Source organism: Phyllostomus hastatus, unplaced genomic scaffold (genome assembly GCF_019186645.2).
Source record: "Phyllostomus hastatus isolate PE091 unplaced genomic scaffold, TTU_PhHast_1.1 phas_scaffold_182, whole genome shotgun sequence".
NCBI classification, from domain to species: Eukaryota; Metazoa; Chordata; class Mammalia; order Chiroptera; family Phyllostomidae; genus Phyllostomus; species Phyllostomus hastatus.
The window spans coordinates 2613645-2633013 of NW_025334013.1; the positions used below are offsets into that span (position 1 = coordinate 2613645).

The 19369-nt window shown below is 67.6% G+C and overlaps 1 protein-coding gene across 3 annotated transcripts in view; it reads right to left on the reverse strand.

Annotated features, from left to right (window-relative positions):
- The window catches only part of NPHP4 (nephrocystin 4), a 68390-nt gene that overhangs the window by 14882 nt on the left and 34139 nt on the right, over positions 1 to 19369 (reverse strand). For all 3 annotated transcript variants that reach the window (XM_045858765.1, XM_045858764.1, XM_045858763.1), the window contains 8 exons: positions 15489 to 15618; positions 10995 to 11056; positions 9906 to 10019; positions 8421 to 8572; positions 8112 to 8303; positions 7533 to 7720; positions 4299 to 4459; positions 3226 to 3406 (listed from right to left, as the gene is read on the reverse strand). In XM_045858765.1, the coding sequence (XP_045714721.1) occupies positions 3226 to 3406; positions 4299 to 4459; positions 7533 to 7720; positions 8112 to 8303; positions 8421 to 8572; positions 9906 to 10019; positions 10995 to 11056; positions 15489 to 15618 (1180 nt within the window). The remainder of the gene's footprint in view (positions 1 to 3225; positions 3407 to 4298; positions 4460 to 7532; positions 7721 to 8111; positions 8304 to 8420; positions 8573 to 9905; positions 10020 to 10994; positions 11057 to 15488; positions 15619 to 19369) is intronic.

The window sequence follows — 19369 nt, forward strand, 5'->3', positions numbered from 1 at the left end:
CCCCAAACCCCATTCTCGGCTCTGCGCCTTCTCCTCCGCACTCCTCCCCCTGGGCTCGCACCCCCTCCTGCCGGGGGCGGCCTCAGCCCCGTCGGGGGGCGCCTGATCGCAGCAGCCAGCTTCCCGCGGGCGGGTCGGCCCCAGCAGCCACGCGGCCTGTGACCCGAGTGTCACCGAGAGCGAGGAAGGCCGCTGTGCACTCTCGCGTCCACGCCCGGGGCCAGGTGCTCCTGGAGGGACAAGCGGCTCCGCAGCCCGGAGGCTCCGCGGCCGGTTCCCGACGAAGCCTTCGCAGGGACGGGTGCTCGGTGGGGCTTGGGGGTGGGTGCTGCCCAGAGGCCGAGCGCAGCCCCCCTGCCCTGGGCGGGACGGGAAGCAGCCCGCTGACCTGCCAGCGTCTGAGCACCAGGGGATGGGAGGGCCCGCCGCAGAACGCCGCAGCGACGCCTCTCCGGGAGGACGGGACCCCGGCTGGGACGCACAGCCTCTCTGCGTGGACGCCACCCCAGGGCGCGGCAGCACCCTGCTGGTGAGGCCACGGTCCCAAGTGCACCACGCACGAGGCTCCTGCCGTTCGTTTCAACCCCCCAGGTGCAGCCGAGGACCTGCAGGCGAGGAGCCCCTGGGGGGCTTGCTGGGAGCGGTCCCCAGGGCCACCCCAGTTGCTGCTGGGTGCCCCCATCCCACCGCTCCCTGCCTGCCCAGCCCCCCTCCGCCTCTTCAGGTCCACCCGCTGCTCTCGGCCTTGGGACAAGCCCAGCGCCTGCCGGGAAGCAGGCTCGGAGTTCAGGCTCCCGGGGGAGGGTGGGGGCAGACGACGGTCACTGCGGCAGTGGGACCGGCAGGACCACACGTTCCCCTCCTGAACAGACAAAGGGGATCCCGGGGTTCCTGCCCTTGTACTTGGGGCGCTGGTTCGTTCACAAGCAGCAACAACCAGCCAGCTGAGCTGAGGTCACGTCTGCACGGAGACTCGGGGGCCGCTCGGGAAGAGCCGCTGAACACCTTCGGGGCACGGTTCCCGGCCTGACGCTGCTGCCGTTCCCCCTTCGGTGGGTCAGAGGTCCCAGGTGGGGCCCGAGGCACGCTAGGGGGGCCGCAACCCTGCTGGCACGCGGGGATCCTGACGCAGCTCCCGCACCACCCCGCGGGGCAGAACCAGCCCCCACCGTCAGACCCCAAACCCCGGCCGTTTGTCGCAGGCACCCACCCGGCTCCCCTGCAGCCCCGAGAACACGGACGTGACCGTGGACAGCCCTGCGTCTCCTGGAGGGGCCCCCAGGAGGGCGGCAGATCCCAGCGGTCCCCCTGCGCGACCAGGACCTCTGGGGTCAGGAGAGGAACCGCGCCTCCGTGCAGGCTGCCGGAGCGTCAAAAGGCTCTTCTGAGCCAAAAGCCACCGAGCCCGAGAGCGGCACCCTCCGGTGGAAAGACTCACAGGAGACCCAGGCGCCAGCGGCGACGCCTCCTCCCGCGGCCGCGCACGCGTGCTGTGAGCGCAGAAGCCTCCCAGCGCTGCCGCCGGGCGAGGCCGAGCCGGCCCGGGGACACCCGTGGGCCCGTCGTCACCAGAAGGCTGCACAGCCCCCACTGGACCCGCCGGGCTGCGCCGGCTGCTTGGGGCCCAACAGCCCGGTTGACAACGAAACAAAAGCTGCATGTTCCCCCCCAAAGTGCAGAACGTCCGGAGGGCGCGGCGGCGCAGCTGCGCAGGGGCAGCGTGCCGGGCGCCGGGCGCGGCGTCGGCCCCTCGTTAGCAGCCCTCCCGGGCCCGGAGGCGGCGCTCCAGCGGGCGTCTCAGGCTCTCCTCCCCACGAGCTTATCTCTCCCTTGCAGGCAGAGCGTGAAAATGACAATTTAAGATAACAAATAATGGAGCTAATCTTCCTCCCGGAGATAAGATTGTAACACCCAGTCGCCGCACGGCTGCGGCCTGGTGAATTAAATACAGGAATAACCGGCAGGAGCCGGGCGGCGCGGGCGCTGCCTGCAGCTCCGGCAGCTCCCCGGGCCCCGTGAGCTGCGGAAGAATGTCTGCTCCCCGCACGTGGCTCATTTATTTCTCCGGGTCCTAATTGAGTTTTGCTGTTTCCACATTGTCTGTGCTCCCAGATGCCGCGGATCCTACATCAGTAAACAAGCCGGCGGGAACCTCGGAACCGACTTAATGAGCCGTGCGCACCTGCGGCGGCCCCGCTCCCGCGCCGCTCAGGGCGCGCGGGGCCCGGCCTCACACGCGGGCCGGGTTTTGAGGGACGGAAAAGCCGCCCCGAGCAAACAACAGAGGTCCCGGTCCCGTCCAGACGGACCCAGCTCCGCACCGCAAACGGCTGGTTTTGTCTGGTTCTCAGTTCTGCCCAGAAAAAGCCCTGTCCCTCCACCGGCCCTCTGGGGAGGCTGATGGGCTCCTCCGCCAGCCCGCAGGAGCCAGCACTGGCCCTCCGCCTGGGGGCCGCCGCCGTCTCCTGGCCCGTCAGGGGCTTTGGTCTCTCGCCCAGAAGGTCACACCCGGCCTGGACTCCCGGTGCCCTGCACGTGGGAGGGGGAGACCCAGGCTCAGTCTCCCTGGAGAGCCACCCTCAGGGCAGCAGGGGACGTGAGGTGCGTGTCTCCGCCCCCTGGCCTCTGTCCCCCCGCCGCAGGGAAGTCCAGCAGCATTTACTGCTCCCTCCCTCCTCCTTGGTGAGGAGGCGGTTCTGTGGGTGGACCTCCCAGTGAGAATCCCCACCCCCAATCACTTCATCGGAGGACTGTCACAGGGCCCCAGGGACAGTACCGAGAAACAAAGTGGGGGCTGGCCAGAACAACTGACGACCCCAAATCCTGACCAGAAATCAGGAACACCGAACAACTGGCACCAGGGCAGGCTCAGTGGTCAAGGGGCAGGTACAGAAGGGCAGGCTAAGTGGTCAAGGTCAGGCCTAGGGGTCAAGGGCAGGCGCAGTGGCCAAGGGCTGGCCAAGGGCAGGTACAGTGGCCAAGGGCAGGCACAGGGGGCAAGGACAGGTACAGAAGGGCAGGCTAAGTGGTCAAATCAGGCCTAGGGGTCAAGGACAGGCACAGTGGCCAAGGGCAGGCGCAGTGGCCAAGCCAGTAAGGGTGTTTCTGAATTCCCACTGAGTATCCGACGCCCACGATGTGGCCACTGCCCTGCACTGCAGCTGGGAAGATGACTGACTGTCCAGGGAAGGACACGAGACCAGACCACGCCGCCAGGGCTCTTACCTACGTTGGCCAAGGTCAGGTGCAGCCAGCCCTTCACCACCGTGTGGACACCGATCGGCTTGATGCCGCTGAACCCGGTCACGTCCCCGCTCATCACCATCGCTTCCTGCTCGTACTCGGTTGCCACGACCTCCAGCTCGTGAGAGACCTGCACGGCCGGCCGGCCCTGGCGCAGGAGGTGCTGCAGGAGAGAGACGCGCGGGTCGGGGGGCCGGGCCGGACCACCTTCCCCCAGAACCCGAGCCCCTGAGGCCGGCCGGGTCTGTCCCACAAATTCTTGAGTGACGTGCAGCACAACTAACCCACCGAGCAAACACCAGGGAGCCGCCCCCCCGGAGCCCCCTCCGTGGGGGGGAGAGGAGACGGAGCGTGGGTCCCGGGCGTGGAGGACACAGCCCGGGTCAGCCCTCCGGAGGGAGGAGCAGCCGGAGCCCCGGGGGAAGAGGACACGGCGTCAGGGGAGCCCACACACAGCCTGGCCGCCACAGTCCGGAGCCGTGAGCTCATCACCGTGAGGGCCCCGAGGAGCAAGGAGTGAGGGGCTCCGATCCCTGGGTCTCTGACAGGCCCGGCTGCAGGGGCTGGGGTCCGGCGGGGGGGGGCGGGGTGAGGGGCCATGGCGGCCTCGGAAGGAGAACGGCCACATGGAACAGAAGGGACGTGCTGACGCGAGACCGTCTCCTCTCCCACCCCATCCGTGGCTGGAGCAACTCTCGGGACCCCCGCCACGCGGCAGATGGGAGGGGCCCCAGTCCCTGGCCCAGGAGCTGCCCTGTCAACTCCTTGCTGACCCTCGGGGCGCCGGTCACAGAACAGAAAGGGCCTGGAGAGACCCGGGACCTGGCGTGCGGGGGGCGCGAACAGCAGCCGGTGGAGCCCGGGGTCACAGGAGGCAGCTCGCACGGGAGCTGGTTCCGTCCGTTCGGGAAGGGGGGAGCGCGGCCGTGCTTTGGCTTGTGACCCAGGAAGCCACACCACAGTCCGGCGCTGGACGACGGCCAACCCACAAGCAGGCAGGCCTCCCAGGAGCACCCCCGCCCCGCGGCCCGGCCCGCGGACGGCCCGCCACCTACCTTCATCCGGACGGCCGCGGACCCCACGAGCAGCAGGGAGTCTCCGTCCCAGACGTCCAGCTGCAGCGTCTGCAGGGCCAGGTAGCGGGCGAACCAGCGCCGCTCCCCAGGCCTCAGGAGCCCCGGGCCCACCAGGTAGCTCAGCCGGAAGCCGGGAGGCCCTGCGCGGTGGAGAGGCCCCCGATGAGGCCAAGTGTGGCTGGAGCCGTTCCCCCCTTTTACACCGGACGAGGCTTCCGCTCCGGCCACGGGGCCCGGTTTCTGCCTCCGTCGGAGCTGCAGCTTCACAAACACACGCGTCAGAGACAGGGCACGGTGCCCAAACAGACGCACTGGGGGGTGGGGGTGCCCCGTCCCAGAGGCCACGCGGCTTCCCGACCCACACGGGCAGCGGCTCCCAGCCTGAGGCCCGTGGTCCTCACCGAGTCCTCGTGCAACGGGCCCGGGCCAGGGGGGTAACTCGGGCCCCCGGGGCCGGCCAGGGGGTCTGTCCTCCAGGGCACACGGGCGTCACGGAGAAATAACTCCACATCTCCCGTCAAAGCTGGGCTGTTCACACTCACGCCCGCGGAGCTCAGCACACACTGCCGGGAGACCCAGAGCCACACCCCCTCCACCCCTGGCCCTCACCCCGGCCCTCGCCCGCCCCCCCAGCTCCATCACTCCGTGCTGCAGCCCCACCGCGGGAGCGCTGTGCGTCCGGGGCCCACTGCGGGCGACCAGGCTTCTCACTGAGAGGGGGGCACCCACTGCCCACCGTCACCTCTCCGAATGGCACCGTCATCAACTCCACATTGACAAAACTGCCACTGAACTCGCCACTAGTCGGAGTGCAGGGAACGGCCATGCTGGGGTCGTATTCAAGACACCGCTTTCCCCCTTTTCCATCAACAGTGTAACCACGTCGACAGAGCCCCCCAGCGGGCAGAATACCGACCCTGAGGAGGAAGGGGCAAGGGCTCACCCAGCACCCATGCAGGCCCTGGGGGCCAGGCTGAGGAGTTCACCCGCTTCTGGGCACCGCAGCCCAGTGGGCGCCCACACGAGCGTGTCCCCTGGGCTCCCCGCGAGACCGGGACAGTGCTGTCAGTGGAAGGAGCAGAGCGGGCCGGGACGGGGACACAGCCCTGGTGGGGGCAGGCCGTGCGCCCGAGGGACGTGAGGGAAGGCCAGGGGCACAGCCCGGGCTCTGACCACAACCAGGGGGCCCAGAGGGGCACCTCCTGGGCGGGGGGCAGTGAGGGGTCAGCACAGAGGCCAAGGGCGGGGAAAGCTGGCAATGACGTCAGGCTCATCCCCAAGGCCACGTCTCAAATGACCAGACCGAGTCGCAGGGCCAGTGCCCCCACGCCCGCCCACGGCCCTCACCAGCTCCGGCGGGCGGCGGGAGCAGCACCCGGGCCCCTGCGGCCCGGCACCCACCCACAGGGCCCAGCCCTTCCGGCGTCTCTGTTTCCTGCGCAGTCACGCTCCTCTTGTAACTTCTCCCCCTCCTTTCCTGGGTTTGTTCTGTTGTTTTCTCTCCCCCAGACCTCTCGGGTTGAATAACAAGATCAGCGCCCCAGAAGACGCTCTCTCTTCTCCCAGTGTAAGCACTTGAAGCTGCAAATTCCCCTGTAGTTGCCATCCCGTCAGCGTTGGTGTGGGACGTTATTTTGTCCTTCAGTTTTAAACAGTCATTCCCGCTGCAGTCTCTTCGGGGACCCGCGGAATGATTAGAGGCTTGTCTTCAGGTGTTTGGAGAGTCCAGCAGTTCGGGGCTTCCGGGGGGGGGGGGGGGGGGGGCAGGGACCGCCTCCTGCCCCGCGGTCTGCTGGCCGAGACGCTCCCGCCCCAGGGCGGTGCCTGCCTGGTGACCCGAAGCCCACACGTCTGCACGCGTGTCGTCGGTCCGTGTGAGTTTCTGCGTGTGCCTGAAAGGAACGCGTGTTCTCTAAATCGGTTGCACAGGTTTTCGTAAGACCCTCTTTTCCAACTGCATTGTACAGCGTCCCTGTTCTTTCTGCTTGATCTCCCAATTTGCCGGGAAGAGCGTGCCAAAATCTCTCGTGGCTGCGGGCTTGTCAATTCCTCCTCAGAGAGTCTGCCAACTTTCCCTTTATGTTTGGAGGCCGGGCTCGTTAGGAGTTCACCGATTCCGAAGTGTCTCTTTTCCGAGTGAATTAGGCTCTTAATCACCACACAATGAGCGTGTGCGTCCTGGCGCCGAGTCTGCCTTTGTCTCCCTCGCTGGGTGTCAACGCTGTCAAACCACTTCCCCGATGAGCATTCTGATGCCTTGTCCCACCTGTTACTTTCTGCTGAGGAGGCAGCAGCGGCTCGGGCCCCAGCTCCGCCCCTCACGCGCCCGGGCACTGGCCGAAGACGGGGCGCCTGGCCGTCCCGAGGACTGTATGTGGCGCGTTTCAGTCCACTGCACTTCACACGCGTCCGTGTATAACGATGCCGGGGGTGGGGGGTGCGGGGGGCGGGGGGAGCCGCCGGGCGGAGGAACGACAGAGGTGTTCCAGAACTGACACGGCACCGCCCGATGGCCACGGCGGCGGACACAGGGCAGAGAGGAGCCGCAGGTGCGCGGCTGCAGGGACGGAGCGCAGCGCCGGCCAGAGGGGACTCGGACCAACAACAGTGCACGCCGGCCCCCGCGTCTGGATCTAACTCCCAGTCTCCAGGGAAACAGGGGGTGGGGGGTGCCACAAATGTCACCTCTGCAACTCGAAACCAAAGGGCAGGCCACCGGCAGCTCAGGGGGACAAGCATGAGGCTGCTCCGACAACTGAAATGACCGGGGGGAGGGCAGTGGCCCCCCCCGACAGAGAGACAGGACAGTCACCACCCCTCGAGTGGACCTTCCTCACGCCCTGCCTTGCACACTCTACGGAACGTTGTTAACACTGGCTGGGCGTCTGGTGATGTTAAAGGACTGTTCTAAACTTTTAGGTGGGATGGTATTACGGAGTTCCTGTTTCTCAGGAAGGACTGTCCGGTTTTCGGGGCACCCACAGGGAAATGCGTGCAGACGGAACCATACAACCTCTGGGCTCTGCTCCGAAACAGCGCTGGCCTGGACAGAGGCCGGCGCGGGGACGGGCCGGTGCTGCGGAGCTGACCCGAGACAGCTCCCTCTCGCGTCCTGCAGACGCGTGAGAATCCTCGCGCACAGGGCTTTCCAAAACACCCTGCAGACTGGGCTCCGCGCGGCTTTTCCCCGCGTCCCCCGGGCACAGCACTCACCGGCGTCCAAGGCGCCGTCCTGGCCGACGGGGGCGAGGATGTGCGACACGGGGCCGGAGCCGGACGTCCCCGTTCCGTCCAGCTCCAGCAGCCGCAGCCGCGGGGTCGTCGCGGGCGGGAAGCGGTAGAACTGGAAGGTGAAATACACGGTGCTGGGCCACGGCGCTTCCGGGTCGGCCTCGGGCACCCTGAGTCCGGCAAAGCCGCAGAATCAGTCAAGTGCCCTCGGCCGGGGACACGCTGCCTCCTTCGCCCACGTGACCGGCTCTCCTGTGGCCTGGGGGAGCCCGCCCTCGCCCACCCCCTTCAGGCGCGGCTGGAGAACCCCGCTGTCAGAGCCACCCCGGCACCCGAGGGCTGGCCGGCAGCACGCTGTCCGAGTTTGCAGGGGAGGCCCCCGAGGGCGAGGCGCAGCAGGGTCTCGGCCAAGGCGGAACCGAGACTCACGGCAGGCCTTCATCGCCCGAGACCCCCACCCAGCATGCACTGTGGGTCGGAGCCACACGGAGGTTTTCATTCCGTGCGAAACACGCACGGGCCAGGGGGCGGGGAACTCAGGCTGCCGGGCGAAGACGTCACCTGCTGAAGGCAAGGAACTGGAGCACAATTTCGTTGCTCTGCAGAGGGTCTGACTCTTCCTTCTGAGGGTCGAAGTTCACGGGGTCTGCGGGGTCCACCGCCTCCACAGGCTGCTGGTGGGCGTCCAGGACCTCGGGGAAGCCGGAGGCCTGCAGGAGCGCCAGCGCGGCCCTCGAGAGCTTCCTCCCGGAGCTGGAACCCAGAGCCACGGTCCTCAGCCCGCCCCTGGGGAAGGGCGGCAGCACCAGGGCAAACCGGCCCCTCGCTCCGGGACCATCGGTGCCCCCCCCACACAGCCCCGCCCCTCACCTCCGGGTCTGGGCCCCCACCACGATTGGGGCGTGCACCGGGGCGAAAGGCAGCTCCTGCAACTGCTCGGCGACACACGGGCCGGGGGCCGGGGACGTCTGGCTCAGGTCAGCTTCCAGGTGGGAGATCCGGCCCTCCAAGGGGGTCTCCTGCTGCACAAAGCGAGGGCCCCGGTGAGGCTCCAGGGACACGGACCCTGCCCTGCGGCCCACATGGCGCTCGGACATGGGGGCTCAGCCACGAACTGCCTGTCACGTTTTCAGCACCAGCAGATAAAAACACGGGAGGCCCAGGTGCGTCCTCATTTCAGGCGAACGACGAACAACTCCGGGGCGAGTGTGCCTCACGCAGCCTCTGGGGCGTGCTCGCACGAAACAGTTGTTTTCATCTGGCACCTGAGCTGATCTGGGCGTCCTGCACTTCCCGCGAGTCGAAAGCACCAAGGCAGGAACCGCGGGGCTTGTGCACAGCTCAGGGCCGTGGAGAGGTGGATGCTGGGCAGGGAGCTTAGGCTCCCCCCGCCCCCCTCCCCCGAGCTCGTGGACCCAGACGAGGCCCCCTGCACCCGGCCCAGCAGGCAGCCGCGTGAGCCCTGGCCCGTGGGTGCGCAGGGACGTCCTCGTCCCCCCGCCACCCGTGCCGTCCGCTTCCCCCAAAGCAGGGGGCGCGTGTCTAAGCCAAAAGCCTCTCCGGAACCCAGGACGCCCTCTTTCGAGGTGGCTCCCCGCGCTGTGTTTCCGTCCAGAAAACTCGCCACAGAGCCAGAGCAGCCCCAGCAAAACCAGAGACGCAAGCTCCTCTCGAGCACGGGAGCCAGATGCACAGGGGGGCGGGGGGCGGGCCGGCAGCAGAAGTAGGTTCACAGTCGTGAGGCCGAGAAGCACCTGGTTGAACAACTGGATGAGCTGCAAACCCACGCCCCTCCCCCCGCCCCCACAGCCTAGGGGACGGCACTACACGCTCCTGAGTGTTCTCCCCAGCAGGGCTGCAGCGCGAGCCGGCAGGGCTGCAGCGCGAGCCGGGAGGCGCAGTCTGCAGGAACCGGCCCGTGTCTGAGGCCACACTCCGTGTGCACGCCCCACGGTCAGCACGGGCACGGGCCCACTTCAGGCCACCAGCCGCGGCGGCGTCGGGAGGCGGCAAGGCCTCCCCGCGCTCCCTGTCCGCCGGCAGGAGGAGAGGGCCCTGGAGGCGGGTGGCCCGGGCTGCCTCTACCTCCGTCTCCACGCAGGGTCCCCCGCCTCTCACGCCCCAAGGCCTAAGGGTGGTTTGCCTCGCCTGCGCAGGACGGCCCCGCCCACACGCTCGCCGGTCACCGGACTGGAGGCGGCAGGTCTCTGGAGCCTGGGCAGTCCCTACGCCTGTGTCCCAGAGAGCCCACGATGGGCCCGGGCACCCCACCTGGGCCAGCGTGGTGGCCGAGTCAGAGCCCTCCCAGGGTCAGGAATCTGGAGCCGCTGCCTGGAGGGAACGGGGCGCACTCACCGCCTGCGCCTGCGCCTGCGAGGGCTCGGGGCTGTCGGGCCGCTGGGACGAGGGCCTGGCCGGGCGGCGGGCAGTCGGGGACCGTGGGGAAGCTGCCAGCTGGGAGAGGGACAGCTGCGGGGGAGGAAGCTCAGGTGAGAAGGTACGAGGCCCCCTGAGGACCTCGGGAAGCCCCCTCTGCAGCACCAGCCACACCCGCGGGGGGAAGGGGGGAGCCCTGAGGCCTGCGCTCTCCGAGCAGCGGCGGCTCTGGAACCCCAAACCTTCTCTGACCCCCTTCGCCCGAGCAAGTGAGAGAGACCATCTCCGCTGGACCGTGACACTGGGATAAAAACAGCAACACGGAAAAGCAAGAGGAGAAGGGAGACGGCCAGAGAGACGGGCTCTCCGTGCCCGTGGGCGGCAGGGCGGCCTGCGGCCGTGGGCCCTCTCCGGGTCTCACCCCCCATCCATCCGTCTCTGGATGGACTGCGGCCAAGGCGCCTCTCCTGCCCCCGGAGGCGAGAAGCGCTGTCCTGCGGCCCCTGAACCCCCGGCCCGAGGAAACTGCCACAGGGAGAACGCCGGGGCAGCCCCACGGGGAGGCCAGGGGGCCGTCTCCACACGCGTGTCTCCAGGCGAGCACAACATCCACGTCTGACCGCGCTGCCCAGCTGCGCGGCACACACTGAACCCGCGTCCTGGGGACAGCCTTTGATTCCGGATCACTCAGCTCCTCCGGAAAGTCGGTTTCCAGGGTGAGGCTGGCAGACAGAGTCATCGGGATGGGGGGGGGCGGGGCCTGGCCTCGTTCAAGGGCATGGAACGGCCTTCAGATTCCAGAGGGGCAGCCGCGCCGCGCCGGCCGGCCAGCGGCCCATGAGCCAGAGCTCCCTGTCCGCACAGGAAGCCCACCCGTGCATGGACGGGCCCGCCCCCGACAGCAGCCTCGGACCAGGCCCCCCAGGGAACCTCCCCAGGGAACACCCCCCAGCCCTGGGAAGCACACAGGCATCAGCGGTCCTTAAAGACGCAGAGAGAACACCCCTGTACCCAGAGCCTTTGAACAACGGGCCCCGGAATCCCGAAAGGCCCCCGGGCCGCACTTACCCCGGGTCCCACAGGCGAGTCCTGGGAGGCGAGCAGCCCCTGGGGCGGCGGCACTGGCGGGCCTGGGAGGAAGCACACGGGACAGGGTGGCGTCAGCCTCGGCGGGGCCCGGGGCACCTGAAGCTCCAACCGCTCAGGGCCTGACAGGCACCCCCCTCCCGTGGCATCGGGTGCTGCCACTCAGAGCTTGGCAGCAGCGACCAGGCAGTCGCCACGTTAGCGGAGAAGACTCAGGCGTGCGTGAACCCCACCCAGGGCAGCTCCTCCCAAGTCCCCGCCTCGGAGAAGGAACCCTGCGCTCTGGCGCCGCCCGTCGGCCGCCCCGCCCCCGCTCTGCAGGGCTCACTCGGTGCGGCTCCGCGAGAGGAGGAAGCGCCCACGGGTCAGGTGCTCCCGTGCTCACCTGGCCCCGCCCCCATCTTTTCACCTGCTCACGCACCTGCCTTCGGAGAGCCGGTCCGCCGCAACCCTGGCTGGGCAGAGCCCCGGTCCGTTCAACGAGAAATGTGCCGGCAGACACCGCCGCCGGGCTGCACGGCTGCCTGCCTGCCCCGTCACCCGGCCACGCCGAGGCCCGCTAAGCACAGCCTGGCCCCCGAGTCCCCCGCGTGGGCGGCGCGGCCGTGTCGGTGCCAGGGGGCGTCCGGGCCGGCCCTGCACGTGGTCCCCTGACGAGGGGCTAGGAGTGTCCTCTGACCTTGGTGATGCCCAGCTGGTCTCAGCCTCCCCCGCAGGAGCCCCCCGCTGAGCGCCGTCCCCACGCAAGGACGGGGCAGGGCCAGGCCTCTGCTGTCCTGTCCTGCTCCCACCCCTGTCCCCGGGCCCTGGGGGGGGTCTAGGCCAAGCGCCCCGCCCCGCCCCCCACCCTGCACGGCCGGACCAGTGTCGGCTCACGGTCACCTCACACGCACTGCACGCCTGTGCCTGCCCCGCCCACGCCACTGCCCCCGCCCCCCGGGGGCTGCCCCGGCCTGACCCCGAGCCCCTCCTGACCCAGCCGTGAGAGAGGCACCCGTCTGCCACGGTGACCCGCCTGGGGTCCCCGAGGACCACGGCCCATCTCCTGCCCTCGCCGCCACTCCCGGCCTCACTCACCACGGTTCCCTTCAGCCACCGGACTCTGTCCACTGCACATGACCCCCACACTGCTGGGCTTGAGGACGGCCTGGACCCCTGAGAAGTCGCAGCTCGCCCCAGGTGGCCCAGCCCTGCCTCCTGTGACCCTCCTGTGGCCCTGACCCCAGCCCGTGGCTCTCCCTCCTCCCTCCTCTCCCTGCCCCCTGGGAAAGGCAGGGCGGGTTCACCCCGGGCTGAGGGGGATTAGGGGGCGGGGACAGCCAGGGGGTGCCAAGGGGGCTCCGCCTCAGGAGGGGCCCCCCAGCCAGCAGGCAGCTTGCTTGGCTCCCCTCTACCCAGCCAAGGTCACGCAGACCCCGGACCCTGGAACACCCGAGGCCCAGGAACCTCTGGCTGCCGAAATGAGCTCAGCAGGGCGGGGGGGAGGCAGGAGAATGTGGAGCTCGGCCTCCCCGGGGGCAACGGCAGGAGGGGGTTCCGAGGGCCCCTCCCCAACGATCTCGGAGCTCTGCCCCTATGCCCCGCAGCCCCGGCCCACCGGCCGCCTCGCCGCGCCCCCCCCCCCGAAGTCCAGAGAGGGGCACAGAACGCAGCAGCGAGCAGAGCGTCCTTTGTTCTGCCCAAAATGGGGCCTGACCATCCCCCAGGCTGACTTAGGAGATGAGGGGAAACTGCAGGAAACGGCACCACTTTCCTCTGCTGGGAGGAGCCCGGCCGGCCTCTGGGTGGGGGAACCCGAACGCTCGGGCGGGGGCAGTAACCCCTCCTGGCCTCCAGCCGGGCGCTGCCCGCGTGGCTGTTGCCTGCCTGGAGAAGGAGGCAGCGCCGGGAAGGGCGTGCTGGCCTGGCCGTGGGGCAGACGCCTGCCACTGACTGACCCTCGGCCCCAGGGAGGCCCCGGCCAACAGAAAACGCACCAGCACCACGAACGACCCGGCAAGGAGGTCCCGGTCAGGGCCCCACGGCACCCCGACACTGGGGAGCCGGGGCACACCCATCTGAAAGGCCCCGCCCCAGCGGTGTGGGGGGCGGCGGCGCTCCCCCGAAGGCTCTGGGCACAGGAAGCGGGGGGGTGGGGGTGCTGGAGGAGCCCGGGACACGGTTTCATCGGCCCCTCCACACGGCGGGTCTCATGGCTGTTAAGCCGGAGCCACGGAATTCGGACGCCACCAGAACATTCGAAAGCAAAATGTGGGTCAGGGAGATTCCACGCCGGGAAAAACGAAGAAGCAGTGCCCCCTAGTGGCTGCCGGCACGCTCCCGCGAGCGGGCCGCAGGGGCCCTGGCTCCCTTGCCATTGTATAGAAGAACGAGAGGGACCACTCAGAGCAGAAAACCCCAAGCACCTCACTTAAAGTGACAGCGCACACCATTAAGATTTCCAGAGGGCCCATACAGGTGGGTGAAATACTGAAGCAAGAAATCCCCACCGTACGTTAAACACCAGCGAGGACTCCCGCCAGCGGCACCGGGTCTGGGGAGGCAGCCGCCTTCCGGTGCCTGGCGTCCGGGCTGAGGGCGGTCACGCTGATGCCACCGGGCCCCGTCCACGCAGACCTGCCGGCCCCCGGCGGCGGCCGAACAGCCAGTGACGCTGCTGCCGCACGTCAGCACGGACTTCAGTGCCAGGCCCTTCCGGGCCCCCCCCGCCAGGCCACTCCTGGGGACGAGCCCACGGCCCTGCCCCCGGCACGCCCAGCTGCAGCCCCGGCGCCCCACCCAGAGGAGAGTGTCGACTCAGCCGGCCGGCCGGCAGACGCCCGTCTCGGGGGCGAGGGGGTCCATCTCAGGCCCGGAGCGCGCCGCCGCCTCGGCGGGGAGGTCCCAGGGCACCCCGAGCACCCACCATGCTCCTCGCAGCACGAGCCCTGCCCCGAGCCCGGCTCCCGTCGGGGGGGTTGGGTGGGGGCTCCCAGAGGACGTCCCACCGTGCGGTCAGGGTGGACGGCCCGCCCCCCCACCAACAGAGGGCGGCCCCCCCAGGCGCCCACGGGGCGACAGCAAGGGAGGCAGCCCGGGGGGGGGCACATGACCAAAGGACGGTCCCTCTGCGGGGCCCCGAGGCCCGAGGGTGGGCGTGCAGCTCCTGGGCCGCCACCTGGAGACCCTCCCGGAAGGGGCCAGGGCTGAGCGCCCCAGGGCGAGGGGACAGGGTGCGGGAGGGACACGGACGGACGGACGGACGACCACTGGGAGTCTTCTGTCACCTGAGCCCGTATGGCCCCTGTCCTGTTTAAGCCGCTTTGAGTCGTCCCGTCCCCGGTGCCTGACGCAGACGCGGCGGAACAGGGAGCTGCAGACCAGGGCCCTGCGCGTGACGACCTCCCGGCCGGCCAGGGCTGGCCCACGGCCCGTGGTCGTAGCCGAAGTCCTGCTGGAGCACGGCCACGCTCGGCCGTCTGCCTGTCTCCACGGCTCTCACCGCAGACCGGCGGAGACGCGGCGTGGGGCAGGTCCCGTGGCCCCAGCGCCTCGCGTGTCTCGTAAAAACTCGCTCCCGGGCGGGAGGCACGGGCTCCTCGCCCAGCACCCGGGGCCTGCGGCCGGCAGAGGCTGGCGGGCGGCCCCGTCACAGGGCAGCCACCGGGGGAGGGACGCACGTGGAGCTCCCCGCCCCCAGCTCACCCGTTCACCCCCCGTCTCCCCAGCTCTCCAGCCACCCGTGACCGCGAACGTTCCTGCGGCCGGCGAGGTCTCTGGACACTCGGAGCCGGGTCCGGGCTCACTCACGGCGAGCCACCCCCCACGCCCTTCTAGCCTCCGCACCCCTTTTCACCGCAGGGGGACCCCAGGCAGGACGCTGGCTGGGTGGGCCTCGGGCACGGAGCAGGGGGCCCTGCGCACCAGGCGCCGGCCGCAGCAGAAGGGGCGGGGCCCGCCCGACAGGAAGCCGAAGCCCAGCTGCTCCTTAGCCGCCCGCACGCACCTGACACGTTGCCACCCAGGGAGCAGCGTCACCCGGCTGAGGGCTGACCCCCTCCCCCTCCCTTAAAGCCACGGACCGAGGTCCCGGACTCGCACTCAAGGACAGGGCTGCAAGGACGCAGAAAGCGTTCTCTGAAAACAACCAACTCACGGCCGCATGAACAAGGCAAGGTGGAGCCGCAGCCCACGGCTCTCGGCCCACCTCTAAGTCTCCAGCCCCGCGGCAGGACGGCCACGTGACGCGGCCACTAAGTGTCACCGAAAGAACCTTCCAGGACCCCGAGTCAGGAGCCGCCAGCAGCGGAGCTGACTGGGGGCGGGGCGCAGGGCCGCACCCGCCGTGAGCAGAGCGCAGCCACCCGCTTCCACCCACCCACGGCCGCCGTGTCCACGGCCTGGCCGGCGTTTCCACACTGCACTGAGCGCCTCTCCCCGGGGACAGGCGGGGGCCGTGCCGCGGGCCCGAAAAGGCAGCTCCCCGCCGGCACTCACCTGAAGGGGACGTGGCCGTCTTCCCGGGGGGCCGCCGCTCCGCCCGGGGGTGTCCCGTGGGCACGTCCGGGTGTCCGTCCAGGCTCAGCGAGTACTGGAAGTGGACGGTCCCTGACTCCACCTGCTTCACCTGCGACGACCACAGAGCAAAGGTGACCTCGCCGCCATCGTCGCTGGCAGCCATCGCCGGTGCCCTTTTACCGGGAGGATTCACCCAGGCACAACCCACGCACTCTTAGGCTGCAGTCAGGCAACTTTCTGAGCAGAAGGCAACCAGCCGTGGCCGTAAAAACACCAGACGACCACACGGCACCACAGAATAACCCCCACGCGCACAGGGATCGCGGCATTCCTGCCGTTCCGAATGTGCCTGTAAATTAACCGGTGAAAACTGACTTTCCCAAGCCCTGCGCCACGCCGCCCCTCGTGTCTGGCTTGCCAAGAAGGGCACGTGACCGGGACCCGTGGCACCTGACCGTGAGGACGGCCCCCTTCACTCAGCGCGTCTCCGGTCACTCCTTCCCGTCGCCAAGCAGAGCGTCCTGTCCTGCCGTGCCGTGCCGTGTCCTGCCCGTTACCCACCCGTCAAGACTGGGCTGTTCCCAGCGCGGGTGAGAACAGGGAGCTGCCGCAGACCCGGGAGGGCGCAGCGCCCGCGCCCCCTGCTGCCCCTCCGCCGGCCTCCGGGCCACCCGCCCCCACCAGTGCGCGTCCCGCGCTACGGCTGCTGCTCCCCTCTCGGTCGTCCTCACTCTTCTCCCTCCCGTGCCTTCGGGCACTCGCCTCAGAGCCGGCTTGTCTGCGCCTCCAGGACGTCCCGCTGGGGTTCCGACGGAAACGGCCTCAGCCACGGAGGGATCGCTTGGGACTCCGCGTCCGCCCCACCACACTGAGTCTCGGTAAAGCGGTCCCAGCTCTCCGGGGACTTCGGCCGTCCGACTGCACGGCAGGGCGGCCACGACGAAAACGAGGGCAGGCACGGAGCGCGGGGCGCCCGCGTGCTCGGACCCCACTGCTGCGGGGGCCTCCGCACAGAACAGCGACTGGTGAGGCTGCCTTCCCAGCACCTCACTGCCCGTGCGCAGACACGAGGGTGACTGTTACACCGGACCTCCGGCGGCGTGCCCTGCCGCCTCGACGAACTCACTCCCGCACTTCAGGAGCTTCCTGTCGCTGCCTGGCGGTCACCTGCACGGGCGACCTCGCCGTCCGTCCGAGGGGAGGACAGCTCTGACGCCTCCTCCTCTCCAAATCTGCGTCTTCCACTGTGTGCCCTCGCCGGGCTGCACGGCCGGGACCCCCAGAACCCAGGGCAGCGCTGAGCCAGGTTCTGAAGGCTCCGAGCGGACCTCTGCCACCCAGCCCCGGCGGCCCCAGGGGCGCGCTCAGCCCCCCACTGTGACGCGGGACCTAACTAAGGGCTTTGTGGACGCCCGGGACCAGACTGAGGGAATTCTTGCTCCGAGTGTCTACATAAACGGCTGCTAAATTTTGTCAAATGTGTCTCTGCGTCAATCACTACGATCCCACGGTTTTCCTCCTGTAGGCTGTGGCTGTGGTGAACTGCAGTTACTGATTTTCAAAAAGAAAATGGCCTTGCGTTCCGGGGCAGACCCCCGCCCGGTCGAGGTGTGCTGTCTTCCACGTGGCTGGGTTTGATTTGCTGATATTTGGTTCTGTGTTTTGCATCTGGGTCCGAAGTTTCCTTCCTCCGTTTCCGATGCCGGCGTAACTCGCTGCACGGACTGGGAGCCGTCCCCGTCTCTTCCGCTTTCCGGAAGGGGTCCCCCAGGATCGGCACGGTGGCTCCTTTAAATGGTGAACCCACAGCGAGTGGGCCTGGGTATTTCTGTTTCAAAATATCTTTTAACTATGATTTCCATTTCTCTCGAAACTGATGTCGGGTTTCCTACTGCAGCTTGGGCGAGTCTCGGCGGCTGGTCGTCCGGGACGGTCTGACCCCCTTCGTCCACGCTGTCGGATCTGTGGGGTCAGGGGTTCACAGAGTGTGCGCCCCAACACCCTCCTGACGCCCGCGGGGTCCGGGGTGTGTCCTCCCTCTTTGCTTCCTCAGTCTCGCTAGAAGTTCATCGATTTTATTGATCTTTTCAAATGATTGGTTTCTGGTCTTTTTGGTGTTCTCCTTTTTTTTTTATTGTTTTTCTGTTCTCAAGTTCACTGACTTCTCTTAGCTTTGTTATTTTCTTCTGCTTCCTTTGGGTTCATTTTGTTCTTCTTTTTCTAGTTTCTAGAGGTGGGAGATTAAACCATAGACTTGAGACCCTTTTCTTGTTCTAATACGAGCACTTAACATTAACACTATAAATCTCCACGTTAGCTGCATCCTACAATTTTGATATGTCGTATTTTCATTTTTGTTCAGTTCAAAATATTATCTTCCCCTTCCCTGAGGTCTCCTCCTAAACAATGGGTTATTCAGAAACGTATAGTCTCATTTCCAAGTGTCTAATTTTTCACATTATCTCTGTTATTTATTTCTAGTGTAATTCCATTACAATCACAGAATCTATCCTGTACATTTTCAATTCTTTTAATATTGTTAAAGCTGTGTGTGTGTGTGCATGCGTGTGTGCGTGTGACCCAGGACATGGTCTCGGTGAATGTCCCACGTGCGCTTGGGAAGAATGCATGTTCTGCTGGCGGTGGGGAGGCGTCTGACCGATGTCACTTAGGCCGGTGGTTGGGGGCGACGGGCAGGACACTCGCCTGCGTCTCAGCCGCGCTCTGGCCGCGGGTACGCAGCCCACCCCGGGGGCCCGAAGGAGGAGGCCCAGGCCGCCCCATGACTCGTCCGCCCCGCCTTTCAGCCCCAGGACCGCCGCCTGACGCGTTCCGAAGCTCTGTGTTCCGCCTCAGACGCGCACACTCTTAGGGCGCTACGTCTTCTCGGTGAACTGACCCCCTTACCACGCGCGATCTCCCCTCCTTCCCCGGACACTTATTTCCTTTGCTCCACGTCCGACCTGGCCTCCACTCCCGTCTTGCCGGCTCAGTGTTGGCACGGGACGCCTCCCGGCCCCTCACCAAGCCGCCCGCCGACCCGCATCACTGCCCCTGCAGGGAGCGCCCGGCCACAGCGTCTGCGTGCACCTGGTTCTCTCCCACGACCGGACGGTCTCCGCCTTCGGGGCGGCGCGCTCCGACGGACGGCTCCCAGTTCACGGCGCCCTCGTCTGTCAGGATTGGGGGCCGCCGTTCGCCATCACCCGTTCCTTCGGTTGTGCATCCCCGCTCCCCCCTGCTGACCCCTTTGGAGTTGCTCCGTGTTCTCTGTCTGGCGGGGTTTTCACTGTCTCCCTGTGTCATAGTTTTAGTGATTGTTCGGGCTGCTCAGGGTCGGTACTTTATTACCTCAAGTGGGATGTGGACACCCGATCAGCACGCAGATCTCCTTACCCGTCCCCTTGATTTTGTAGTTGCCTATACACACACACACACACACACACACAGTAAAAGAACTACACATGCCATTCGTTTACATGTGTGTGTGTACATATACGTACACCACAAACCACTGTTGTAACCGTGGCCTCGACATCGAACACACTTGCAGGAGCTCTAGAGGCGGAGAGCGCGGTGTCGTCTCTGTTGCCCTTCTGGGGGTTGCTGTCGCCAGTCACGGTAAGTTCTCCCCACTCCTGCTTTCCGTGGATCGACACCTGCCACTCCCACTCACCTGCCGGCCCCACGGGCTCGGGTGATTTTCCCAGGGGGGGTGTAAGCCAGTAAGGTGAAGTAGCTGGGGGAGGGGCAGAGGACAGGCCACCCCAGTGTCCGGCGGCCTGACGTCACAGGTGCAGGGGCTGTCGCCGAGACAGGCTGGGTGCATTTCGGGGGCAGAAGCCGAAGAACCGCCAGCG